At 36.8% G+C, this 22,967-nt stretch overlaps 1 protein-coding gene across 1 annotated transcript in view; it reads left to right on the top strand.

The window, feature by feature from the left end:
• LOC118197277 (uncharacterized) overlaps positions 1-22,967 on the top strand; it is a 189,617-nt gene that overhangs the window by 135,272 nt on the left and 31,378 nt on the right. The window contains exon 3 of the mRNA XM_085826841.1: positions 18,031-18,300. Coding sequence (XP_085682967.1) covers positions 18,031-18,300 — 270 coding nt within the window. The remainder of the gene's footprint in view (positions 1-18,030; positions 18,301-22,967) is intronic.

The following is a 22,967-nucleotide window of genomic DNA, read 5'->3' as shown; positions in this document are numbered from 1 at the left end:
TTCACCTTTTTATTTTCCCGTTCATTACACTCAGAAAATTGTATGCTCCGAATTATATAAATTACTAAAATAAATATTCCACTTTAATGTTAATAAGTTAATGATGATATAATCAAATAAATGATTGTTTTGTAATGTTATTATAGTTTTGAATATCACTGCCTGAAAATAGTCATTAAATTTTTTAAAAAAGTTATCAGATCTTGTTTAATTTTACCTTATTTATTTCAAAGCATCATGTACTATCAATCTGATTTAATTTTACGTTATTTGTACGCAAAATTAAGTTCATAAATTTTGTGCCTAGAGTTTTTACCGTTTTACCAAAGTAAAGATGTTTGTACAAGAATTACGCGGGAAAAAAATGCGCGAAATGCAGTTAAAAGTGCTTTAATGAGATATATTAAATCCTATTTGGAAAATCTGTGGCTTTCGTAATCTCATCACTATACAACGTATCACATTTAATAATTAAAACGAGTTATGTGATACAAACGCCATAGGTTTCAGTGTTAAAGTAAACCAGATCGACCCTACTCTTTCTTGCCGACATGTCGGTGACGCGCGCCCCGCCCACTGGGTTAGTCTATCTCTTATAAGGCCCATGTTACATGACCTCTGACGTCATCACAAATTTACTGTCTCTTATGTTCCGTAAGTTACAGACTGTATTCGATTCTTAGTCGCTTTAATTATGTATCTTAACATTAACGAAAATTTTAACACTGTATTGCTCATTTTGAATTTTTTAAATATCCATTTCTTTTTTTAATTAATTCTCATTTAATTTAGGTTCCGTTTTTAAATTAATTTGTGCATAACTGTTCTTAAGAGATTCCTCATGCTTAGTTTGTTAGCACTTTCGTGCTAAATTTTTTGAGTTGGCAGTTAACTTATTTAATTTATTGCTCTTTTACTTAATTGCGAACATTTCAATTGATGAATGTTTTCAGTGGGGCTTACTTCAGATTCTGATTACTTAAGAAAGCCTTTTTCTTTCACTTGTTGAATTTATTTGTATTGTTATTTAGAAAAATGTCGTTGCTTTGGTTTTTAAGTCATTTCCATTGCTTAGTTCTCAGTAATATTATAATCAGGAGAAAGAATTTCATTTTTTTCTCCGTTTGGGTACACATTATGTTTTCTTTCTGTTTTAGTACCTAAGCCGCAAGTTCTTTTGTTAGATTCTTTATCACCATAGAACTGAAAGGGTGAACTGACTTAAAAACAAAACGCACGGGGGACGAGGGGGGAGGTGAGAGGTCCCGAAGAAGTTTTCTCTTTTTCTTTCTCACTTTTTCCTCCTTCTCGTTATACCGGCGTCAGGCTGTGCAGCTTTGAAAAGGAAAGCTCACATGTAAATAGTATTCCCAGATGCCAACTTCTATTTAAGCCTGAATAAACTGTTTTTTTTAATGTAAATTATTTTTAAATAATACATTATTTAAACATGTAAGCATTTTACCACATATTAAAAAAAAAATGTCTTTGCAGTCGCAAAAAGTAGCATGACGAAATGATGGAGATCGCAAAAATTTCGCAAAATCGCAGACTAAAATTTTAATAGCACAAATTTATCAAAAGTCGCAAATTTTCGAGAAATCGCACGATCTGGCAACACTGACCTTTTATTTTTCAAATAAGAGGGCTCTGCGCATGCGTCTACTGCATTTTCCATGTGAATATAGAGTCGGTAGTGTGATTTAAAAGTGTGTGTCAAGTGTAAAGTTCTTCCTTCCACATTAATTTTCAACATAATGTTCACCGGGGACTCATTCTGCAGTTTATTACATAATTAAAAATAACTCATTATTTAGGCAATATCAAGACGACGCTTTCGAAGTGGATAATATACTTATAATGCAGAATATTATATTCACTTCGCGTATTTGTCGTTGTAACTAGCTTGCAGGGGTAGGCTAAGTGGTGATAAGGCAAGATTATCGATTCATATCTCAGTACGTGCGAGTTTTCTGAATTTCGTCCAGGATTAAATAACTGTGTCATCTTGAAAACAAGACTGTTCGGGGAGAATATCTCCAAACTTGTTGCTTAAAATGAGAGGTATGCGAAAGAGTCAAATTTTGAAGTCCGTATCTTTTTCCAGGAAGGCCAGCTCTGGAAGCATTTTATGCCAAAAATAGCCAAATTTGGATCAGTGTTGTATATTGTTACGGATTTTGTACATACGTAAATAATTTTAGCGAATTTATATTTTTTGTGTAATGTAACATGAAATGATTGTAAGAGACGAAGCTCTGCTGGAAAAAAAAGATTACAGGGCAAGTACGTTTAACGTACTTTTTACGCAAGTACGTTTAACTATCTCACTAAATTGGCTAGATATCACCAAGTTGGCGATTAACGTTTTCACCAAAGTTGGCGACAAACTGCCTAAAGCCGCCGAACGTGGCGAATATTTGGTGATATTTTGGTCCAGTCCTTGTATAACTGCAATTGATACTGTAACTGAATAACTGTATTCGATTCTTGTATATAACTGTAACCGTATCCAGCCCTCCTATGCCCTCCAGTAATTTCGAGAAGTGGAAGGTACTGGAGATGCCTGGGTGGCCGGGGCGAGGAACTATGTAATACCGGAAAGTTTTTCTAAATTGTTATTTCAGAGTCGACTACGGAGCATTGAAATCATCTCCATGTGAGCTTTGCTCTTTAGATGTGCTTTGCACTGAGTTGTGTTTAACGCTCTTAATAGTGTAAATTATAACTACTGATTCTGCTCAGTGATACAGAGAATAGATGTACGAGTTCTTCTGAGGAAAATTCCAGAACTGTAAAATATTTCTTTGGGAAAAATTAATTCATCAAGTTGCCATCGGTTCTGTGTGCATTCAATCCAATACGAACCCGTACGCACGCACGTATATCAATATAAAAGAAGCGCTAATAGCATTTTATGCTCTGTTTTAGTGTTCTCTTACAGAAATACGCCAGCACGTTGTGTTTGATCATTTTGCTGTGTATTTATGGTTATCCTTTTCGATGTTTTCTTTATGAACGTAATGTCTCGTTGCTACAGCATTACACCAAATCCACGTGCTCTGTTTTGAGTGTTCTCTTACAGAAATACGCAAGCACATTGTGTTTGGTCCTTTTGCTGTGTATTATGGTTATCTTTTTCGGTGTTTTCTTTATGAACGTAATGTCTCATTGCTACAACATTACACCAAATCCATGTGCTCTGTTTTGAGTGTTCTCTTACAGAAATACGCAAGCACATTGTGTTTGGTCCTTTTGCTGTGTATTATGGTTATCTTTTTCGGTGTTTTCTTTATGAACGTAATGTCTCATTGCTACAACATTACACCAAATCCATGTGCTCTGTTTTGAGTGTTCTCTTACAGAAATACGCAAGCACATTGTGTTTGATCATTTTGCTGTGTATTATGGTTATCTTTTTCGGTGTTTTCTTTATGAACGTAATGTCTCATTGCTACAACATTACACCAAATCCATGTGCTCTGTTTTGAGTGTTCTCTTACAGAAATACGCAAGCACATTGTGTTTGGTCATTCTGCTGTGTATTATGGTTATCCTTTTCGGTATTTTCTTTATGCACGTAATGTCTCATTGCTACAGTATTACGCCAAATCCATGTGTCCTGTTTGAGTGTTCTTTGTGTTCGGTGATACTGCGTGTAGTATGGTTATCCTTTTTTTTTTTTTTTTTTTTTTTTTTTTTTTTTTTTTTTTTTTTAATGAACTTAATGTCACATTGTTACAGAATTACGCTAAATCCGTGTTTATAAAGGAAGTATTTTTTCTTTCCACTTCATACCGTTAATGCATTTGTCGATATGAATTTACTATCATGCATTGGTAAACTAGAACCTAATTACGTCTTTGGATACTAAAAACTTCTTTGACTTGCATTTTAGAAACACTGTAATGTTAAGTTTCTTTGAATCTCTGATTGGGCTCTTTAAAAAAAAATAGCGTGTTTTTAATATAAAAAGCTTTTTTTTGCAACATGTCCAAAACACTCCAGAACAAACAGATATCGCTCAGACCCGTGTTGTCTTGTTGCCTCCCCTTCTTCTCACAACCAATGCCTCGCTTCTACGCACCACGTCCCAGGAAAACTCTACTGTCAGCGCCCCTAATAGGACAAATAGTTCAATGAGCCGAAAGACGTCACACAAATAGCATGATATTCCCGGCACTTGGATGTCCATAGTTTGAACAAATGAGTGGATAAGACTGATCCTGATTATGAAATTGCTCATGTGGGCTCAGAAGGGGGCCTTATCAGCTATGTAACAAAATTAAGCCTCTGACGGTACATGACTCTGATAGATGTAAATCCAAGAGCAATCCGGAAAGTGAGGTATACAGTGGAAACCTCGAAATACGACCACCTCCACATACGAGAAATTCGAGATACGAGGAAAATGTGAGCGAAAACTTCGCCTCTAAATACAAGCATTGACTCGAATAAAGAGCAAGGAGCCAGGCTGCGGATATGCGTGTCGCTTTTCCCGATCCGGCTCGACTCGGGGAATCCCCTCGTCAGATCACTCAGTGTTCTTTGACCTACGTGTTTGTGCGCTTGTGAGTTAATTGTTTTTCTACATTTAACGCGAAAATAGTTATTTCACGATGCCTCCCAAATAGATTGTTGCCTCAGATAGTGCCGCAAAGAAAAAGAAGGTAGCCATGGCCGTTGAAATTAAGAAAGAAATCATAGATAAATATAAGCGTGGTGTAAGAGTAGCGGAAATGGCAGACTTACGGCCATTCGACATCGACAATTTGCACTATTCTGAAGAAGATGGAAGAAATTAAAAAACTTGATGTGGTCAAGGTTACCATTATATCCAAGCACCGTCCAAAACTCCTAGAAGATGTTGAGAAGCTGTTGTTGGTGTGGATTAACGACAAGCAGTTAAAAGGCTAGTCGGTGTCGAAAGCTATCATTTGCGCTAAGGCTAAGAATCTGTACTTGGACCTTCTCCGAATAACACTAGGTACGTCGACTGAAGATGAGATGGCAATGAAATTTTTGGGGATGCGGAACGGATTAACTGGATTTCCATTACTTTCAATGGGGAAGTTTGTTTTTATATACGAGAAATTCGCTATACGAGCTCAGTACTAGAACCAATTAAACTCGTATCGCGAGGTTCCACTGTATATTCTTATTCTTCTTCTTTAAACGTAGGTATCAAATTTTGCTTTTTCTAATACTTTTTATATTAAGTAAAATTTATTTTCTTTTGAAAATCTTTCATGATTCGAATTCCAATGTGTCGTGTTTAAAGTTCTTTTGTCTAACCTCAAATAAACCTCTCTCCCTTTACAAAAGGATTCTGGAAGATTCTGACAAATATAAAACAAAAAGGACTAAAAAAGATTCGGTACTTACGTATTATCGCAACCAGGTTGGCGCTATTTGTAAGTTTGAGTAAAAAAGTATGAATAGAAAGAAAATGTACATTTATTAATTACAGATAATTTTTAATACAGTTTTTTATATTATTTTGTTTTAAAATATAAAATAGCAAGTAAACCCTTCCGGTTTCGAATTTGAATAAGTTGCAGAATTTTTTTTTCGGCGGAAATCTTTTGGCTATTGCTTTTAGCACTGATTGAAAACCGTATTCGCCATAACCATGTACACGTCGACTTATTTTTACTTAAAAAAACATCCCAGAATTGCACAAAAATGGCATTGCGCACACTCTTGACTTTATCCATGTACACTGCTATTTTCTCATAAATTACAAATATTTGCACGAAAATGCAGGAAAATTTTGTGAATCTCCACATGCTCTTTTTAGAAAGCTACGTATAACACGTAGGGTTGCCGTAAGTAGGGTCGCCAAATTTGGCAATTTATGCGAATTTTGGTCTGGTTGCGTTAATACGTAAGTACCAAAGATTCTGAAAAATCTAAACCAAAAACTCACCTTTTCCCCAAATATTTCATTGTCAAACCCTGCAGAGAAAATTATCCAACATTCAAGAGTTTCATTATGCACTTCTTTTACTAAAAATTGCTTGGTTTTTACAGACTATATTCTGAAATCCATTCTTCATGAAACGCAGATATTAAATTTTGCTTTTCTTAACTGCTTTTTAATATTAAGCAATAGCTATTTTCTTTATTATAGAATGTTTCATGATTCGAATTCGACAAAATTTACGATTCGTCTAACCTGAAATCATTACTCTAATTTCAAGAAAAGTATAGGTAAACTGTTAACATATACTAATAGTGGGAAGGTATTGGTACAAGAAACGTGTTGATTCGATCATAAAAATCTTTCAGGGTCGAAAGTATAATTCGAACTAATTACGATTGATGAAGTGGCGTGAGAATTCAAAGAAAAGAGAGAAATTGTTGTCCTTACCATTATGGGGTTAAAAACTGATGCCTAGGAAATAAAGTTAGCTGATATTACTTGTCTTAGCCTTGAGTCTGGACACTCAACACTATAATGGATTGGTTGTACCGTTGACCTAAATGTCCTTGACATAATTGAAATAGATATATTAAAAAAGGTTATTCATAACAGTCGTATGAGACTGTTTTGCAAGTGGTAATTCAACTGAAAGTGATGAATTTTCATATGTGAACCTTTATAATGCTATTTGAGTTCTAGTACCAAGGTAATTGATAACTGGTACCGTTTAAATGTTTTTTGAAACCATAATTCAGCCAAATGTTTAGTTGATGAAAAATTTGTCTAGAGCTCAAGATAAAAATTCTTATTGTTAATAAATAATAATGGCATTTAAGTTTTAAACAAAAGTTTTACATGTTAAGTTAGGTTAATTGAATATGGCAAAGCATGCCAATGCTATCTTCTTACTGGGAGGAATGCTTTCGTGAAGGACTTTCTAAGAGAAACTCGCTCGTATTCACCTTACAAAAGGGAAAACCATGGAAACCAACCATGCAGCCAGCCTGTTAAACGGGAGTTATCTTAATGACTCGACCACAGGTGTAACCAAATCTAATTAAAGTATTGCTGGCTTTAATCATTTATTTTCTGTTTTGTACTTGTGGTTATAACCATGCAGGCAGCCTTTTAAAGGATTGGAAGTTATCTTAATGACTCCACAACAGGTGTAACCAAATCTAATTAAAGTATTGCTGGTTTTATTGATTTATTTTGTGTTTTGTACTTGTGGTTATTGCATTCAAGCACTATATTTTTGTTCTTGTTAATTTACTCTCTTTCAGCCAACTTACTTATAAGTACTTAATTCCCTTCTAAACTCCTCCCCCATCCAATGCCTCTTTTGCTTGTTAATACACGCCTCTTTCCATCCTGTCATGAACTTCTCATTGAACTAAGTCCATGAATTTGGGCTCCTGGGTCAGACCCTATCCCAGTGTAGCAGCATAATCTTTTTTCGAACATTAGGCATAGCATGGGAATGGCATAGTATGTAGAGTACAAGTTGAAAGCAATTATTATGAAGTCGTAAGAATGGCAGTAGTAGAATTTAGCGAAGGTAATAACTTCTTGGACTGCACAGTATGAGACGGGGCTTTGGCCCCGGGACCTTTAGCCACCTGTGACACCTCCCTGACTACTGGTTACACCTTTTACGAATTATTGTCATGCCTCTCTCATTACTGGTTACAACGTCTACAAATTTTTGTCTTCAAGTCTAATCTCCTTAGTCCTACTCCTCACGTGACCATCCTAACTCGAATAGGGACATAGCCAAAGAACGTCTAAACTATACATATTCTTTGACGTAACGACGAGCGCGCGCTCATCGCTACGTCTGTGGCTCACTCTAGACCTCGTAGTGCTTCTGCAAGCACGTTCGACCCTGCGATCATTGCTAGCTTCCTCCGCTGCTTCATCACCATTATGGACTGTTTTTCATACTCACAAAAGTTTTTCATGTGAAATGCTACGAGGGTTGGGGCAAAAGTCATGGCAACTACTTTTTTCTTGTAGATATGTGAACGGATCACAAAACGTATATGTTTCGTGTGGAAGTTCTGCAGGCTTAGTGTGTATGCAGAACAAAAGATAGCTCTGTGGTAGCGAGGGCTCTGAAATCAGTCAAGTGGTGAGTGCCGCGCGAGATGGAAGTAACCCTTGTTGAGCAGCGCGCTTACATCAAAATAGCCGTTCTCCGAGGGAGAAATGCGATGGAATGTCACAGTGAATTAGTAAAAGCCCTTGAATAATGCCGTACCATATCGTACAGTAGCACGGTAGGTAGGAAAGTTTCAGCAAGGACGTGTGTCAGCCAGTGATGAGCAACGTTCGGGACGACCGGTGAGTGTGCGGACCGACTTGGCAGGTGCCGTCATCGAGCACCTCATGGACGAAGCCAAATGATGGACATTACTGGAGTTAGAGAGGGCAAGTGGCATCGAGAAACGCACCGTCCATAGGATATTGCGTAATGAGCTAGCGTCAGAATCCTTCCCCAGTCAAATTGATGGTGATCGTTGCGTATGATGTCAGGGGATGTTATTGTTTGCCACTTTGTTCCTCATGACAGAAGAGTGACCGCACAGTACTACAGGGACTTCCTGGTGCGACAGATAGGACGTGGCGTTCGGGATACACGTCCGGATCTTGTGGACAGTGCAATAATTCTGAACGACAATGCAAGACCACATAAAGCGCAGTGTGTACGGCAGCTACTCCGACGTTGGGGATGGGAAGAATTGGAGCATCCACCGTACTCTCCTGACCTTTCGCCCTGTGACTTTGATCTCATTCCCAAGATTAAGGAACCAATACGTGGTAGGCGGTTTGCAACACAAGAGGACATTGCTAATGCTGTGGGCCAGCAGATGACCCGATTCACACATGGTGCGGCAAATGCTGAGGCTGATGGTATTCAGCGCCTTTCACATCGTTGGCAGCGTGTGGTGACAGTAGCAGGGGACTACATTGAAGGTCTTTAGGCCCAGGTTTGGTCATGTCAGCTTTATGTGTATTGTGTTATCATTCTTTTGCCCGGTACTGGCTATATTGCCCTGTACGTTAACTAATAAATTCGTGTGTTACGATATTTCAGTGCTATTCATTGTCCACACATGTAGTTAAGACCTTGTCCTTTCGTCTGTATATGTCACATTTTCCAACCGGACTGGTATCTTCAAGAAAAAAATAGTTGCCATGATTTTTGCCCCAACCTACGTATTTACAATTTCTTTGGAAATGCTCCTCCTCAAATGCTTATCATTCCATTCATCTGTAACATATTATGTATCTGCATTATGCTATCAACGTTATAAACTTTGAATTAGTTATGTTTCCGCGATTCGTCTTTCCGCGTTTTTCAAAATTCTTCCTGTTCCCGCGAAATCGGAAGGTAGAAATCCCCTCCCACAGCTTCTCGGGAGATGTTGCGATGAGTTATTGATAAGAGCTGAGCAGTTTCTTTGTGAATAAGTTTAGTCTTCGTTAGATTGAAAACGTGGCTTTAGTTTAGGCTGTTCTCGAAATCTTTAGTTTCATTCTATTTGTAATTATGCTACAATATTGGCTATTATTTTCATATCTTATGTTAATCAATATGTTTTAGAGATTATTTAAACCAAAAGAAAAAAATAGCCCTTTATAAAGATTATCAATATGGAATTCGGAATAGAAATAAGAAAAATGTAGTTTATTGGATTTGCATAAATGAAATAACTAAAAGCTGCAAAGGCGCAATTAAGATCAAGGCAGAAGTCGTTTTAGAAGGAAAAACGTTTTATAACTTCGTTTCAGAACGAATATTTATTGTGAAAGATTTTATTATAGCTCGCCTTTATGCAGAATTTCGGAAGAATATTATTTTTCACTTTAGGAAACGATCTTTTAGTTCATTGCCAAAAATCGTCGCAGAATTTGAACATCTCTCTCTTTCCTTTTAAATGCAGTATTAGCTTCATTCATGCAAATATCTGAGACCGTAAATATTTTTTGTTTATTAATTAAACGAAATTCGTTAAAAATTGTTTTTTAATCTAAAATTGTTTCTTTCTTACATTTCGTTAGAGGCCAATGTCCAGTCAAACCCCACTATGTAACCCTATCAGGTTCTGTGTTCCTCCTTACTTGCTTTGGGAACATTAAATGTCCTGACTCGGAACAGGGAGCTTACTAAAGCTATGTTCAATAAATTTGGGAAGTAGACAATACACACAGGAAGGGTATACGAAACCCTTTATTTTTCCCTCTTTACAATGATTTCCGGACTTCGGAATACAGAGACCAACCACTTGTGGTCTGAACGTAAGAATATAAAAATATTAACTAAACTCTAACTAAACTAACTTTGGATTAATCAAACAAGTGCCTAACTCCAAGATTGGCCGTATATTAACAAAAAGCCGTATGTAGTACAGAGAACTGCTAAAACTACGATACGTTTAAAATTATCAAGAGGATTAAATCTCTGGCCTTGAAGGCAACCAGCAACCGAGTAAAACTACTATGGCGAGCGGCCTGCTTCTAATAGCTCCTTCCTCTCTCTTGCTTGGCAAAAAGCCACAACTTAAGTACTTGGCGTTAGCAAGACAAATTTGCATAAATAAGTTAAAGCTTTTAATTCTGGCCTGAAGTAGAAAATAAGAAGTGATAGTAAAGATTTAAAATAAAATAAACGTTAGTAAAACTTAGGATCCTTATAACCCCTTTGGGAAAGAGGGTAATGAAGATTGATGATTTCGCGGAAACAGGAACGTTTTCGAGAACCGCGGAAACATAAATCGCGGAAAAAGGAAATCACTTAGACTTTTACCTATGAATGTTATACTGGGATAGGGCTTCAGCCTAGGAACCCGCATCTCGTGGCCTGCGGCCATCTAACAGTACACTTCTTTTCCCAGCCTCTCATGAATTTCGACTGCACAGTCTGAGATAGGGCTTCGGCCCAGGAACACATGCCTCGTAGCCTTCGGCCGCGTAGGAAGACTGATAGCCACGCCTTCCTGACTAGTGGTTACATCCTCTACAAATTTTTGTCCTCGAATCAAACCCTGGATGCTTTACATGATGCTGGACTTTGTCACGCTCGCATGTGTTCTTCTCTTCTACTTGCAACTTCATTCATTAATTGCTTATCGAATGTCACAAACTGAGCATATTAATCTACCAAACTTCACTCTGGAGGTATATATTCGTCTAAATGATTTCAGGGTTTGGGAAATGGCTTTTGCATTTTCTCTCTCTTCCACATCATCATATTAGCCATAATTCTACGTTATGTTCTCCTACCAACACAGTTCTATACAGGACGGAGCAGGCTGCCCAAGCGCCTGGACATGTGACTGAGTTCACCTAAGTAATTCAAGCGCCAGAGAAATCATTTCGGCTAATCTTTGGAATATAGTAACTGGTAGTTTGGCGACATTTTGGTAAGGCGATAAAGGTTACTGAGATATTTTTTTTAAGTGAAAATTGGTCGAGGTGTACATGGATACCGTGTATGTGCAATTCTTAAAATCGCGGCAAGCAGTGGGCGAATCTGCACTGTCTCCCAATTTCGCACCTAATCTTCGTCATGACTAAGCACTTTTGTTCCATAAAAGTTCTAGCATAAGCGTAATTCGGCTAGCAGATTGTTTGAAAAAAATGTTGAGTTAAAAAAAAAAATGCCTTTACTTCGTGAAAACAAAATGGCGTCCAAAACAAAACTAGCAAGTTGCTGTAGCAGGGTTGGCCGCCAAATTTTCGCCAAAAAATCGCCATAATCCAAAGATTAACCATCATTTCTCATTTTAGTTTTTTTTTTTTTTTTCCTGCTTTTAGATAGTAATAATTCGTAGTGCACCCAATTTTTGAACAATTTCCCTGAATAAGTTACTTTGCAGGTAATTTCTTGTTGGAATATTTATTTCTTCCAGAGTAATGGTACCCCATTTCTGTACCCCGTGCGCCAATTTAAGTCGTGCTTGGAGAAGCCGGCCATATATACACAGTTATTTACCGTTCAAATACACAGTTATTTGTAATTCCATGAAACACTTTCAAATTTTGTTTTTGTTCTTGTTGTTGTGACTTATCACACTTGTCTGACAGTGGCATCTGAACAAGCCCACGAAATTCATCGTGGCAAGGAGTGCAACATTGTCGCTGGCAAGAGCCTTGAGCACCATACTGGTGACAGTACGTCATTGCTTAGTTCCACCCTAATTTTGAAGAAAAGCACCCCGGAAACACTACCAATATAACCATCGACCCTAGAACTTAACGAGTCTCTCGGTGTAATTATCATGTTGGAAGATGCCATCTAATATCTGCTATCCGTGGTTACAGCTAGCAGCCAGGATGGCATTTTTAACAATTCTCCAAAAGGTTACAGTGCCACATATACATACAGTTATACATAGACATTTTTACAGATAATGCTATACATTTTCGATGTTAAGTACAGCTATTTGTTATGACTTACTTAGCAGTTAAATTTCTTGTTTGTTGGAAATTACGGGTCCAGAAGTCTTCCACCCACCCCTTTCTCTACCACTAACCTCTCGAGAGGACTTTCGGCTCGCCGCATATTTAGCGTGCCCCCATACCGCACGGACACTATACATTTGCAAACATCCGTGCCTTCTCCGGGATTCGAACCCGGGCCCTGCGGCATGACAGTCAGCCACTATACCACCACTATACCAGTTTGGCGGCATTCGTGGAATAAAAGTCATAAATGAACTAGCTAATTTACCGTGCCATTCAGAATCTGTCCATTAGTCTGAACTTCCAGGTGTGATCCGAAAAAGCCTAAACCAGAGTTTTTCATACTATGATACGTGTATCATTAATGATACATCACATTATTTTTGCTGCAAAGTTTTACTCAAATTATTTAAATGAGTGATTAAAATGGCCGTCCTTTTGGTACAAATATTTTTATTAGACCAAACAGGCTTTAAACCAGAAGGGCTATTAATCTCGAAACAGCATTTTGTGTCGAATCACTTTAAACGGCTGTATCACTTTTCAGATTGTTGCCACAGAATATTATCGTCCTGTATTATGTTTAAAGAAATTAAATAATGAAGAAGCTGCATAAATGTATGAATATTTCTCGTAGTGCGATAAAACAACGGTACCTAGAGCCATCAAATTTTGAATAACATAATCCTTTACCGAATACGGGCGTCTGGAAGCCTGAATTTAAAATTTGTTTTATTATCGATTTCATATTTTGTAAAGCTTTTATGAGTTTTTGATTAATATTTTAAATAAAATAAATAGATAAACTATTTTAATCTTTTTCGGTTTCTGTTTACTTATTCAAGTGACATTTGACAAGATTTATCCCATGATTCAAAATTTCAGAGCACGTGATGCAAGGAGCCAATAACAGCAAATTGTAGCTAATTAGCTCCTGACTGGAATCCTCATAGCCACTAGTAATTTTCAAACTTCTTTCAATGGAAACAGAACTTCAGCCTATTCTTGCATATCGTGTAGCTGCTTTAACATCCTGTTATTTCACTACCCAAAAGGGACATCAGTCCCGAATGGGATATTAGTCTCGAAACGGCATTTTGCGTTGAATCACTATAAACGGAGTATCAACTTTCAGAATGTTGGCAGCAAATACTACCGCCCTGTATTATATTTAAAGAAATTAAATAATGAATAATTTGCATGAATGTATGTATATTTCTCGCATTGTAGAAAAACAATGGTACCTAGCGTCATCAAATTTTGAACAACATAGTCCTCCATCCGAACCTGGACACCTCTGGAAACCCGAATTTTGAATTTCGAATTTGTTTTATTGTATATTTGATATTTTGTAACAGGTGACAGGTGAATGCAGGGCCCGGACACCCGGACGGCTTAATATGACAAATCGGGTGTCGTCCGGTACCCGCACCTATTTAGAACAACACAACCCTGGCGACTTCCTGAAAGGGCTGCATCGGGAATATATTAATGGAGAATATGTGGTATTGACGTGGCCAAACAAGGGCGTGTGCATATATATGCTTCAGTATACAATTAATAAAAAGTTTCATACATAGGTACATTGGTGGTATAGGTACATTGGATACATATGTATATTGGTCTAAGTGGTTAATGAGATAGTCAAACAATAAACACTGAACACATTAAAAGAAATGAAACACTGACGCAACTGGCGCAATAATGCAGAAGATGACAATTAATGAATACACGTAATCGTGTGTCATCCTATATGACTATACATAAACTACTAGAAATGATATGCATAAACACATACAAATGATGGCGATAAATGAAAACACATAATCATACATTATTCTACTGGACTATACACACATCAATAAAAATGATACATACACGTTGACAGAAATGATACACTGAGAATGAAAATTGTGTATCAGTGGGAACAATGACAATTAAAGGTTACACATATTCGTGTATTACCTTACTTGGCTATACATATATATTAGTACAAATGATACACTTAAACACTTATACATTAATGGAAATGAAATACTGAAAATGGCACTTATACGATAGATGAAGAATAATGGTAACACGTAATCGTGTATCATCCTAAGTGGCTATACATACAGTAATAGAAATGATACACTTATACATTAATATACATTTATAACATGGTAAATGATGCATTTATACATTAATAGAAATGGTTCACTGACAATGATATTTTCACATTAATACGAAAGATGACAATTAATGATAACACATAATCATGTATTATCCTACTGCGCTATGCGTACATGAATAGAAATAAGACATTTTATGCACCTGTAAGTTGACAGAAATGTTGCACTGAGTGTAATGCCTGTGCATCATTGCGAGAGATGACAATTAATATTTACACATAATCGCATATCGTCTTACGTGGCTATATATACATTAGTAGAAGTGCTACACTTAAACATTAATACTAGAAATGACACACTGAAGATGGTACTTGTGGATAAATATGAAAGATGACGATTAATAAAAATACACGAACATAAATTATCCTACATAGCTATGTATACATTATTAGAAATGAAACCTTTAACACCTATACATTAATAAAACTGATACACTGAATTGTGTATTAATGCGAAAAATGACAATTAATGATTATACATACTCGTGTGTTATCCTACATGGCAATATAGACATTAGTAGAAATGATACGCTTAAACACTGATACATTACTACATAAGATGCACTGAAAATGGTACTTGTACAGTAAAACGATACATGACGATTAGTCATAACACAAAATCCTGTGTTATTCTACATGGCTTTACATACATAGACAGGGATGGTACACTTAAACGAATGATGTGCGTTGGATACAAAAGTGCGTTGATCTAGATAGTTAAAACTAAAGTAATGGTATGCAACAATTATTGGAGATGCACTGGTGATTAATGAAATATTGAATGACAATTAATAACATAGGTAAGAATGAGTGACAATTAATGAAGGCACGATACATAAGCACATTGCCATAGGTACATTGGATATAAAGGTTGGTTATGTGGAAAGGATAGGGTTGTTGTTAAGCCGAATCACACAAGTCCTGGCCTAATGCTTGCAGTCTGTCCATAATACTTTTGAGTTTTTCAAGTACCGCTGGTTGGCGAATGAAGAATCTTTTATAGGCTGGATCTGTGTTGTAAAACGGCATGTGCCACTCTCGTGTTAGTGGGCAGAAGGTGACATAATGGTCCGGGCTACCTGGCTGGCCACACACACAGATGTTGGTGTTTGTTATTCTTCGCTCTAGAAAATAATCGGGGAATGGACCATGACCCGTTATAAATCTGGTGATGTGTGGCTGAGATATCTGTTTCTCAAGGCTGACTTTGTGAGCGAATTCGTAGGTCCTTCTTCCTTGCGGAATAGAATTCCACTCTTCCTGCCACTGCTTGAGTGCGGCGTTTAGAACAGCCTTCTTTACATAGGATTTTGGTAATTTTATTGCCAGTTGTTCCGCATCGAGATTGCTCTCGGCTTCTTTGGCTAGTAAATCTGCCTCCTCATTCTCCTGGTGTCCAGCGTGTGCTTTAATCCAGAAGATGAGGATGCGTCCTTCGTACTGGTGCAGGGTTTGCTGAATGCGCCCTATGATGGGCGACCTGTGAAAAGGATTCCGAATTGCATGAATTGCTGACAGGCTGTCGGAGTGTATTTCTGCGGTGGAGTAGCTAAATTGACTCGCTGCTAGGATTGCCTGGCGTATGGCTTCGGCTTCCGCCTAAAAGGAGAGAAAATAGAAACAGTGTTTACTAACTAACACCTTGTAGAGTTTCTCACTTTGTAAATGTTAATTTACAGTTGAGTGTGAAGAATCTTAAGAACTGCTAAGCGAATAATCGCTTGAGTTCGTGCAACAAGAAACAACAAGATGGAAGGGTAAATAACCCTTTTTTATTCAGATAAGATTTAACAGAACTCCGTCTTGGAGTGTACAATAAAAGCCGACATTTGGGCTTGAACTTAAGAGACTAAGAATTAAACTAAAACTTATCTAAACTAAAAAAGAGATATAGCCGAAGATATCAAGATTCTAATCGAGTTGGCCCCTTAACGCTAATTGACTGCGAAGCTATCGAGGGCCTGAGTACGGCTAAGCGTAATAACAGCTTTAAGAGAGTAGCCAAAAAGGCGGACACGCGGTTATCAGAAACTCTGATTCTCTCTCACTCAGCAAGTAGAACTTCGCGGTTAAATACCGGTCTTCCTCATTATGTATTCAGACATGATTCTAAAACTACGTTCTGGCCGGAAGTAGTAAGTTGAAGTTAAGAATTTCACAGGAGAGAAGTTTAACTCAAAATTTAACTGTTAATAAAATTCACATAATCCTTACAACCTAATCCTTTCAGAGGCGCAATGTTATGATTTTTTAAAAAGTTATGAAAGTTTTTAAAAGTTATGAAAAAGTAAGCATAATGACATGCAATGGTCCTATAGACAACATAAATGAGTTTAAAACAATTTTTTCGTCCTCCTTTATGGAAAGGGGCCCGGTTTCGCCTTGAAACCAGCGCCCGTTTAGAGCATTTAAGACTAAACATTTGCTTATTTATCTTTACTTTGCTGAAAAGTATCTGAACGTAACCCAAATTGCAGATTATACTAGTAAATTACTGAACAACTAATGAAGTAAGTAATATTTGCATAAACACGCATTTTTAATTATAAATAAAAAATTTAAAACAGGAAACAAAAAAGTATGAGACAAAAAGTAACTAATAATGCACTAAATTACTTACATAAAACTAGGAAATATTTTTAAAAATTATGTTAAAAACTAAGAAAATTATATGTAAAAATAAAATAAATTAAGATGCATACAATTATTTTACTATGAACTAGAAGCATGAGAAAAGCGACCGCTAAGAGAAGCATAATAAAAACGCAACTGTGAGTGTTTTTCAGTGTGCTCTGTGTCTGTGTAAAAAATAAGAAATGTTTTCCCTCTCTCAAAAGCTCCGTAAATCCTCATCTTCGAAGCCACTCAAATGAAGATATGGTGCAACTGTTTACAGCAGTGATTCGAAAGCAATAAACACACCTGCAAAAAATCTCGCGACTGCGTCATCTTCGATGTTTCAGAGGGGCGGTGGTTTCATACTGAAACCGCAATGAAAACATTCAAAATTAAAAAGGTTCCATTACTTTTTTTTTTTTTTTTTTTTTTGTGAACTAAAGACATTTCATTACTCATTGATGCCTGTTTATAAAATATATTGTGGAAAAATTAAACATTTTTGGGTTTTTTGTTTTTTAAAATGGGTCAAAGGAGTAGTGCGGAAAAGAAGCTATTTTTGAATGATTCGTATCAATTAATGGATGCCCAGAAAGATTTGGTTCTGCCATCTGTTATCAGCTTTAAGTAGTAATTTGATTTTAGCAGTGGTTTTGAGGGTAAAAAAAAATGCGGTTTCAAGGCGAAACCACCGCCCCTGAAAGGGCTAATTGTATTTTAAATAAATTTCTAGATTGTTGTTTGTAGGTTAGTTCTAAATTATGAATTGGTATTATAGTTAAGAAGTGATTTCGTGCTTATCAAAAACTAAATATCCTTTTTTTTTTTTTTTTTTTTTTTTTTTTTTTAGTGAGCACATTTATCAAATAGTGAGCAGTACCAAAGCAAGGAGATTCAATTTCACGACAGTGTTCGTGGATGAACGAGATGGTGACACTGAACCCAACAACGAACTTCTACCTGAAGGACCGCCAAAAGTTCAGCACGATGGATACGTAGTGTACCAGACAGCGGTACATTATGATTATCATCTACCCAGTGCTTCCGTGCCATGGAGATACGCCGCAGGACCGGCTTCCACATCTGCCATAACAACACAGTCGATACATAGAAGAAGAAGGTAACATAAATCTTTCCAATGATTTGCCCAAAATGCGAGTCAGATGGTAAACACTTCTTCGAAGGAAAAACTTTAACAAACGTATCACCAACTGAAAAGTTTGTGGAATTTTGCAACTAGGATTTATTTTATTTAAATAATATTTGTTTGCGAAAATACAGTCCAAGTTTTAGAATATAATAGCAGCGCGGATTCCAGAATTATTCTTTATTATACAAACAAATAAACAAAAACAAAAAAGTTGAATCTTTGAACAAGTGGGCAAAACTTTAGGTGGTGATAAAAGTGAGTTATATGAGCGATATTCGTCATGCAATGCATGGTCGGAACGCAAAAGGTGAGCCGCTAGGTGGCACTGTAAATCAGTGCTCCGCAACCTTTTCTCACCTGTGACGCACAAAAAATCTTTCTGAAATTTCGTGGCACACCAAAGAGTTCCGAGTTATCAAGGAAGTGCCGAAAAAATTCAAATGCTGACACACTTACAATCACACACACAACCACACAACAGTGAAATATATAAAAACATTTAAAATAGACATTATTAAGGGAAAAAAATTGTCATTGTGTATTAAATACATGATAAAAAATTGCAAAATGTCAAATACGTGTATTTGATTGCGGCACACCTATATCCTTCTCATGGCACACCAGTGCGCCGCGGCACACCGGTTGCAGAGCACTGCTGTAAATAATAGGTATAAAAAGGGTCGGTTCTCGTACTGGGTATAATCCGAAGTCTTTAATTATGAAATTCTCTTCGAAGATAGAAGCGTCAAACCACTTGCAGCTCACACCTTCATGGGAGGAGACGACAACGTTTTCACTTAGCTCCTGAATTGGTATCTGTTCATACTTCCAATGCATCTGATTTTGATTGAAGTTCTTCTGTAGCTTGAATATTATTCTTGGTGAATTATAAAACTAATGCTGTGAGATTTTTCGCATTGTGATGATATTAGTGTTGTAAATAGGTTGCTTAGGTTGTTGTTGAGTTGCTGTAGTGTATTGCGTTGAATAGTTGTATTAAAAGTGTGTTGTATAGTTGTATTGTGTTGTATTTAGCACCATTGATTGAGGTTGTTTAGTTGTATTTGAATTTGTCATTGGAACTATTGATGTAGAGTAACTTCTCATATTGTTTTGTCTTGCATTGTCTTGGGTGTCCTCCTTGAAAGGTATAATCGCTCGTCACGTTTTGCGAACTTGTTCGATTCGATTGTCTTGCTCCTTTTGGTACTTCTCTTCTTCCCCTTTTCTCCGTTTTCTCATCTGAGATTTTTCTCCACCTCCGGATTTCTTTATATCAAGAACCCTTGGGCTTTAATTCTGGAACCGGCAATATTGCTCTTCGCAATAGCTCGGTCAATTATAGAGTCTAAGTCTAAGACTGGATATAATGTGCAGATTTCTCCCGTTCATTGGAAAATATTGAAATCTTAGCTTGCGCACCAAAAGACATATTTACACCACTTCCATTCGACCGATACTTTGTTATGCTGCTTTTGCTTGGAACACGGCCACTCAAACTCAACAGCATCAATTGCAAGTAGTGCAAAACATATTTCTGCGTATTATTACTGATTCACACTTTCTTATCCGTAATGAACTTTTACATAGAGACTTAAAACTTGAGACGATTCCAGATTACATCAGAAGATCTAATGAAAAATTCTTCAACAAAGCTGTGCAATGTGACTTTGTTAATTACTTCCCGGTCTTTAATTATGAAATTCTCTTCGAAGATAGAAGCCTCAAACCACTTATAGCTCACACCTTCATGGGAGGAGACGACAACTTTATCACTTAGCTCCTCAATTGGTAGCTGTTTATATTTCCAATGCATCTGATTTTGATTGAAGTTCCTCTGTAGTTTGAATATTGTTCTTGAGATTGGTAAAACTAGTGCTGTGAGATTTTTCGCATTGGGTGATGAAATAGTGGTGTTGTAACGAGGTAGTCTAGGTTCTTGAATTGCTGTAGTGAATTGCGTTGTATAGTTGTATTGAATTGTGTTGTAATTAGTAGTATTGATCGAGGTTGTATTTGAATTTGTCATTGGAACTATTGCTGTAGAGTATCTTTCTCATATTGTTGTCAGTGATTTGCATTGTCTTGTCCTTCTTGAAAGCTCTGATCGCTCGTCACATTTTGCGAACTTGTCTGATTGGATTGTCTTGCTCCTTTGGTACTTCTCTTCTTCCCTTTCCTCCGTTTTCTCATGTGAGATTTTCTCCACGTCCGGATTTCTTTATGTCAAGTGCATATAAACAAAGCCTACAAACCATTTCTCTAAGGGGTGCTTTCATTGGATGAAACATCTGCTTGGCGGTCACATTTGGAATGTAGAGTTATCGCCCTGTAGGCGTGGTAATTAACGCCAAACAAATGGAAACAGCGTTTATTTCATTCGATATTTTTTTAGTTTATGAATGAAAGCTTGGAGGAATTGTGTGGAATATATTTTATATAACTTACTGATCTTATTAATATTTTATTTGTATTTAAATTTAAACTTTTAAAAGTATGTAATTTTTTACAAGAAAAGGTGTTTACATGGAGATAGCATATGCACTTTTCTTTCATTTCTGTTAGAAAGAGCTATTGTGAAAATTTCCATAGCGCATTAATTTATACAAATAAAGGAATATTAAAAAATAAACCAAATGAAAACATTCAGTAAACAATTAAGGCCGTCGGATACCTATTCTTTTTTACCTAAATTATGAAAAGTAAATATAACTAAAATTATATTTTATTCCATTATGCGCTATTTCTATTGAGGCGCTTTCCGGGATCTTGGATCGTAATCTTGCTACTGGTATCTACTACAAAGAGTACAAACCAGTAAATAAAAATAAGAAAAATTAACAAAAATAGAGAAAATAAAGGCGTTTAATTTTTAACACCGTACCCAAACAAATAATGACGAAGTCATTCAATAAAGTTGAAATAATAAAGAAAAAAAAAATCCGTGTAGAGCAGAGTTTATGAAAGATACGAGCCAGAATAGAACTGGTGATCTAGAAGTCTAAGAACTTTCTCCGCGCTGTTACCGCTGCGGTTTCGCCGGTGAGTTACGAACAATTTTTGGTACACCACGCTTAAATACAAATTCTAAAGGCGATGAACCAAAAGTCGCGAGGCACTAGGTTCTGTAACCCTACGTTTCCTGTTTCAACCAATCGGAGCAAACAGCAGTAGAAACGGTCTGTAGGCTTTGTGAATAAGCATGTCAAGTGCCCTTGGGCTTTAATTCTGGGACCGGCAACGTTGCTCTTAGCAATAGCTCGGTCAATTATAGAGTCTAAGTCTACCCAACGGTTTCCATCTCCAATGTTGTCCCCCGGGTCACAGTTCCAGTATTCATTTTACCTGCAGTGCCTATGGCAACTAAACCATGACAGCCGGAACAAAACATGCGAAACGCATGTTACTCGCGGCATAAATGAAACTAGGAACCCGATGGCATTTTCTACAGTGGATTGCCGAGAAGGTTTCGTGGTTATACGAACACGAAATTTCCAGGGCGATGGATTGGTCGAGCTTGGCTATCAAGATCACCAGACCTCTCGTGTTTGGACTTTTTCCTGTGAGGCTACATGAAAAGCCTAATCCACGAGTGCTGCATTGAAGCCAATATGGATCTAGGCGGCAGGATCGCCGTTGTTGCCGGCGACTATCGAGAAATGCCTCTAGTCTTCGTAAATCTGTGTCAATCCTTATGCTACTCGCGTGAATCCTGACGCAAAGACCTTTGAGCAATTTCTATGAGCATGCCCTATTAATAAAATATTTTATGAAGTATCTCCTATCATTCTTTTATTAATGTTCTAAATGTGACAGGGAAAAACTACCGTTTGACTTCTCACTGCTTGCGTTTCGACCAAACATTCTATGATGAATATTGCTCGTATAGCTGTCTTTTATCACCCCCTAAAATTTTTCAAACTTGTTCAGATTCACTCTGTGTAGCCTCTCATATATGTGCAAAAATCATTTAATGAACTGTGTTCCAAACATGTGTGCTACTCTGAGAAATTTTTGTCGCATTGACAAATATCTGTCAGCAAATTCAGAACGGTAAAGTGTAAAATCGCCCACTTATTTGTTTGGCACTTTTTACAAGAGTAAAAATAATTGGATTTTTGTCAATTTTCTTTGACTTTTTAAGTGAAAATAGGTCGATGTGTACATGGATAAAGTCAAGGGAATGCGCAATGCCATTTTTGTGTAATTCTGGGATTTTTTTTAAGTGAAAATAAGTCGATGTGTAGATGGATAGCGAGTATATGCAATTCTTAAAAACGCGCTAAGCAGTGGGCGATTCTGCACTTTCCCCATTCAGAATACACTCGCTTATCCTATAGCTCAGAAAAAATTCCCACTCTAATAATAATATCTCTTAAGTATGAAACGTTATGTACACTCCGAAAAAAAAAAAAAAGAAAAAAAAAAAAGAAAGAAAGGAAAAGGGACAGTTCTATATCTCCCGTACTACTGGGCCCAATTGACGAAATTCAACTTGCGCTTTTCATGTCTCGAAAGCGCGACGAAGGATATATATTAGATTTACAATATAGCATTGCTCTAATATAGGCATTTTGACACAAAATCGAACTTTTTCTGAAATGGCATGCCAATTTTTTTCCATATTTCGATTCTAC

Source organism: Stegodyphus dumicola, chromosome 11, assembly GCF_044657685.1.
Source record: "Stegodyphus dumicola isolate Sdum_Otavi_A_Nest chromosome 11, ASM4465768v1".
Lineage (NCBI taxonomy): Eukaryota > Metazoa > Arthropoda > Arachnida > Araneae > Eresidae > Stegodyphus > Stegodyphus dumicola.
This window is presented reverse-complemented; position numbering and strand designations above follow the sequence as displayed.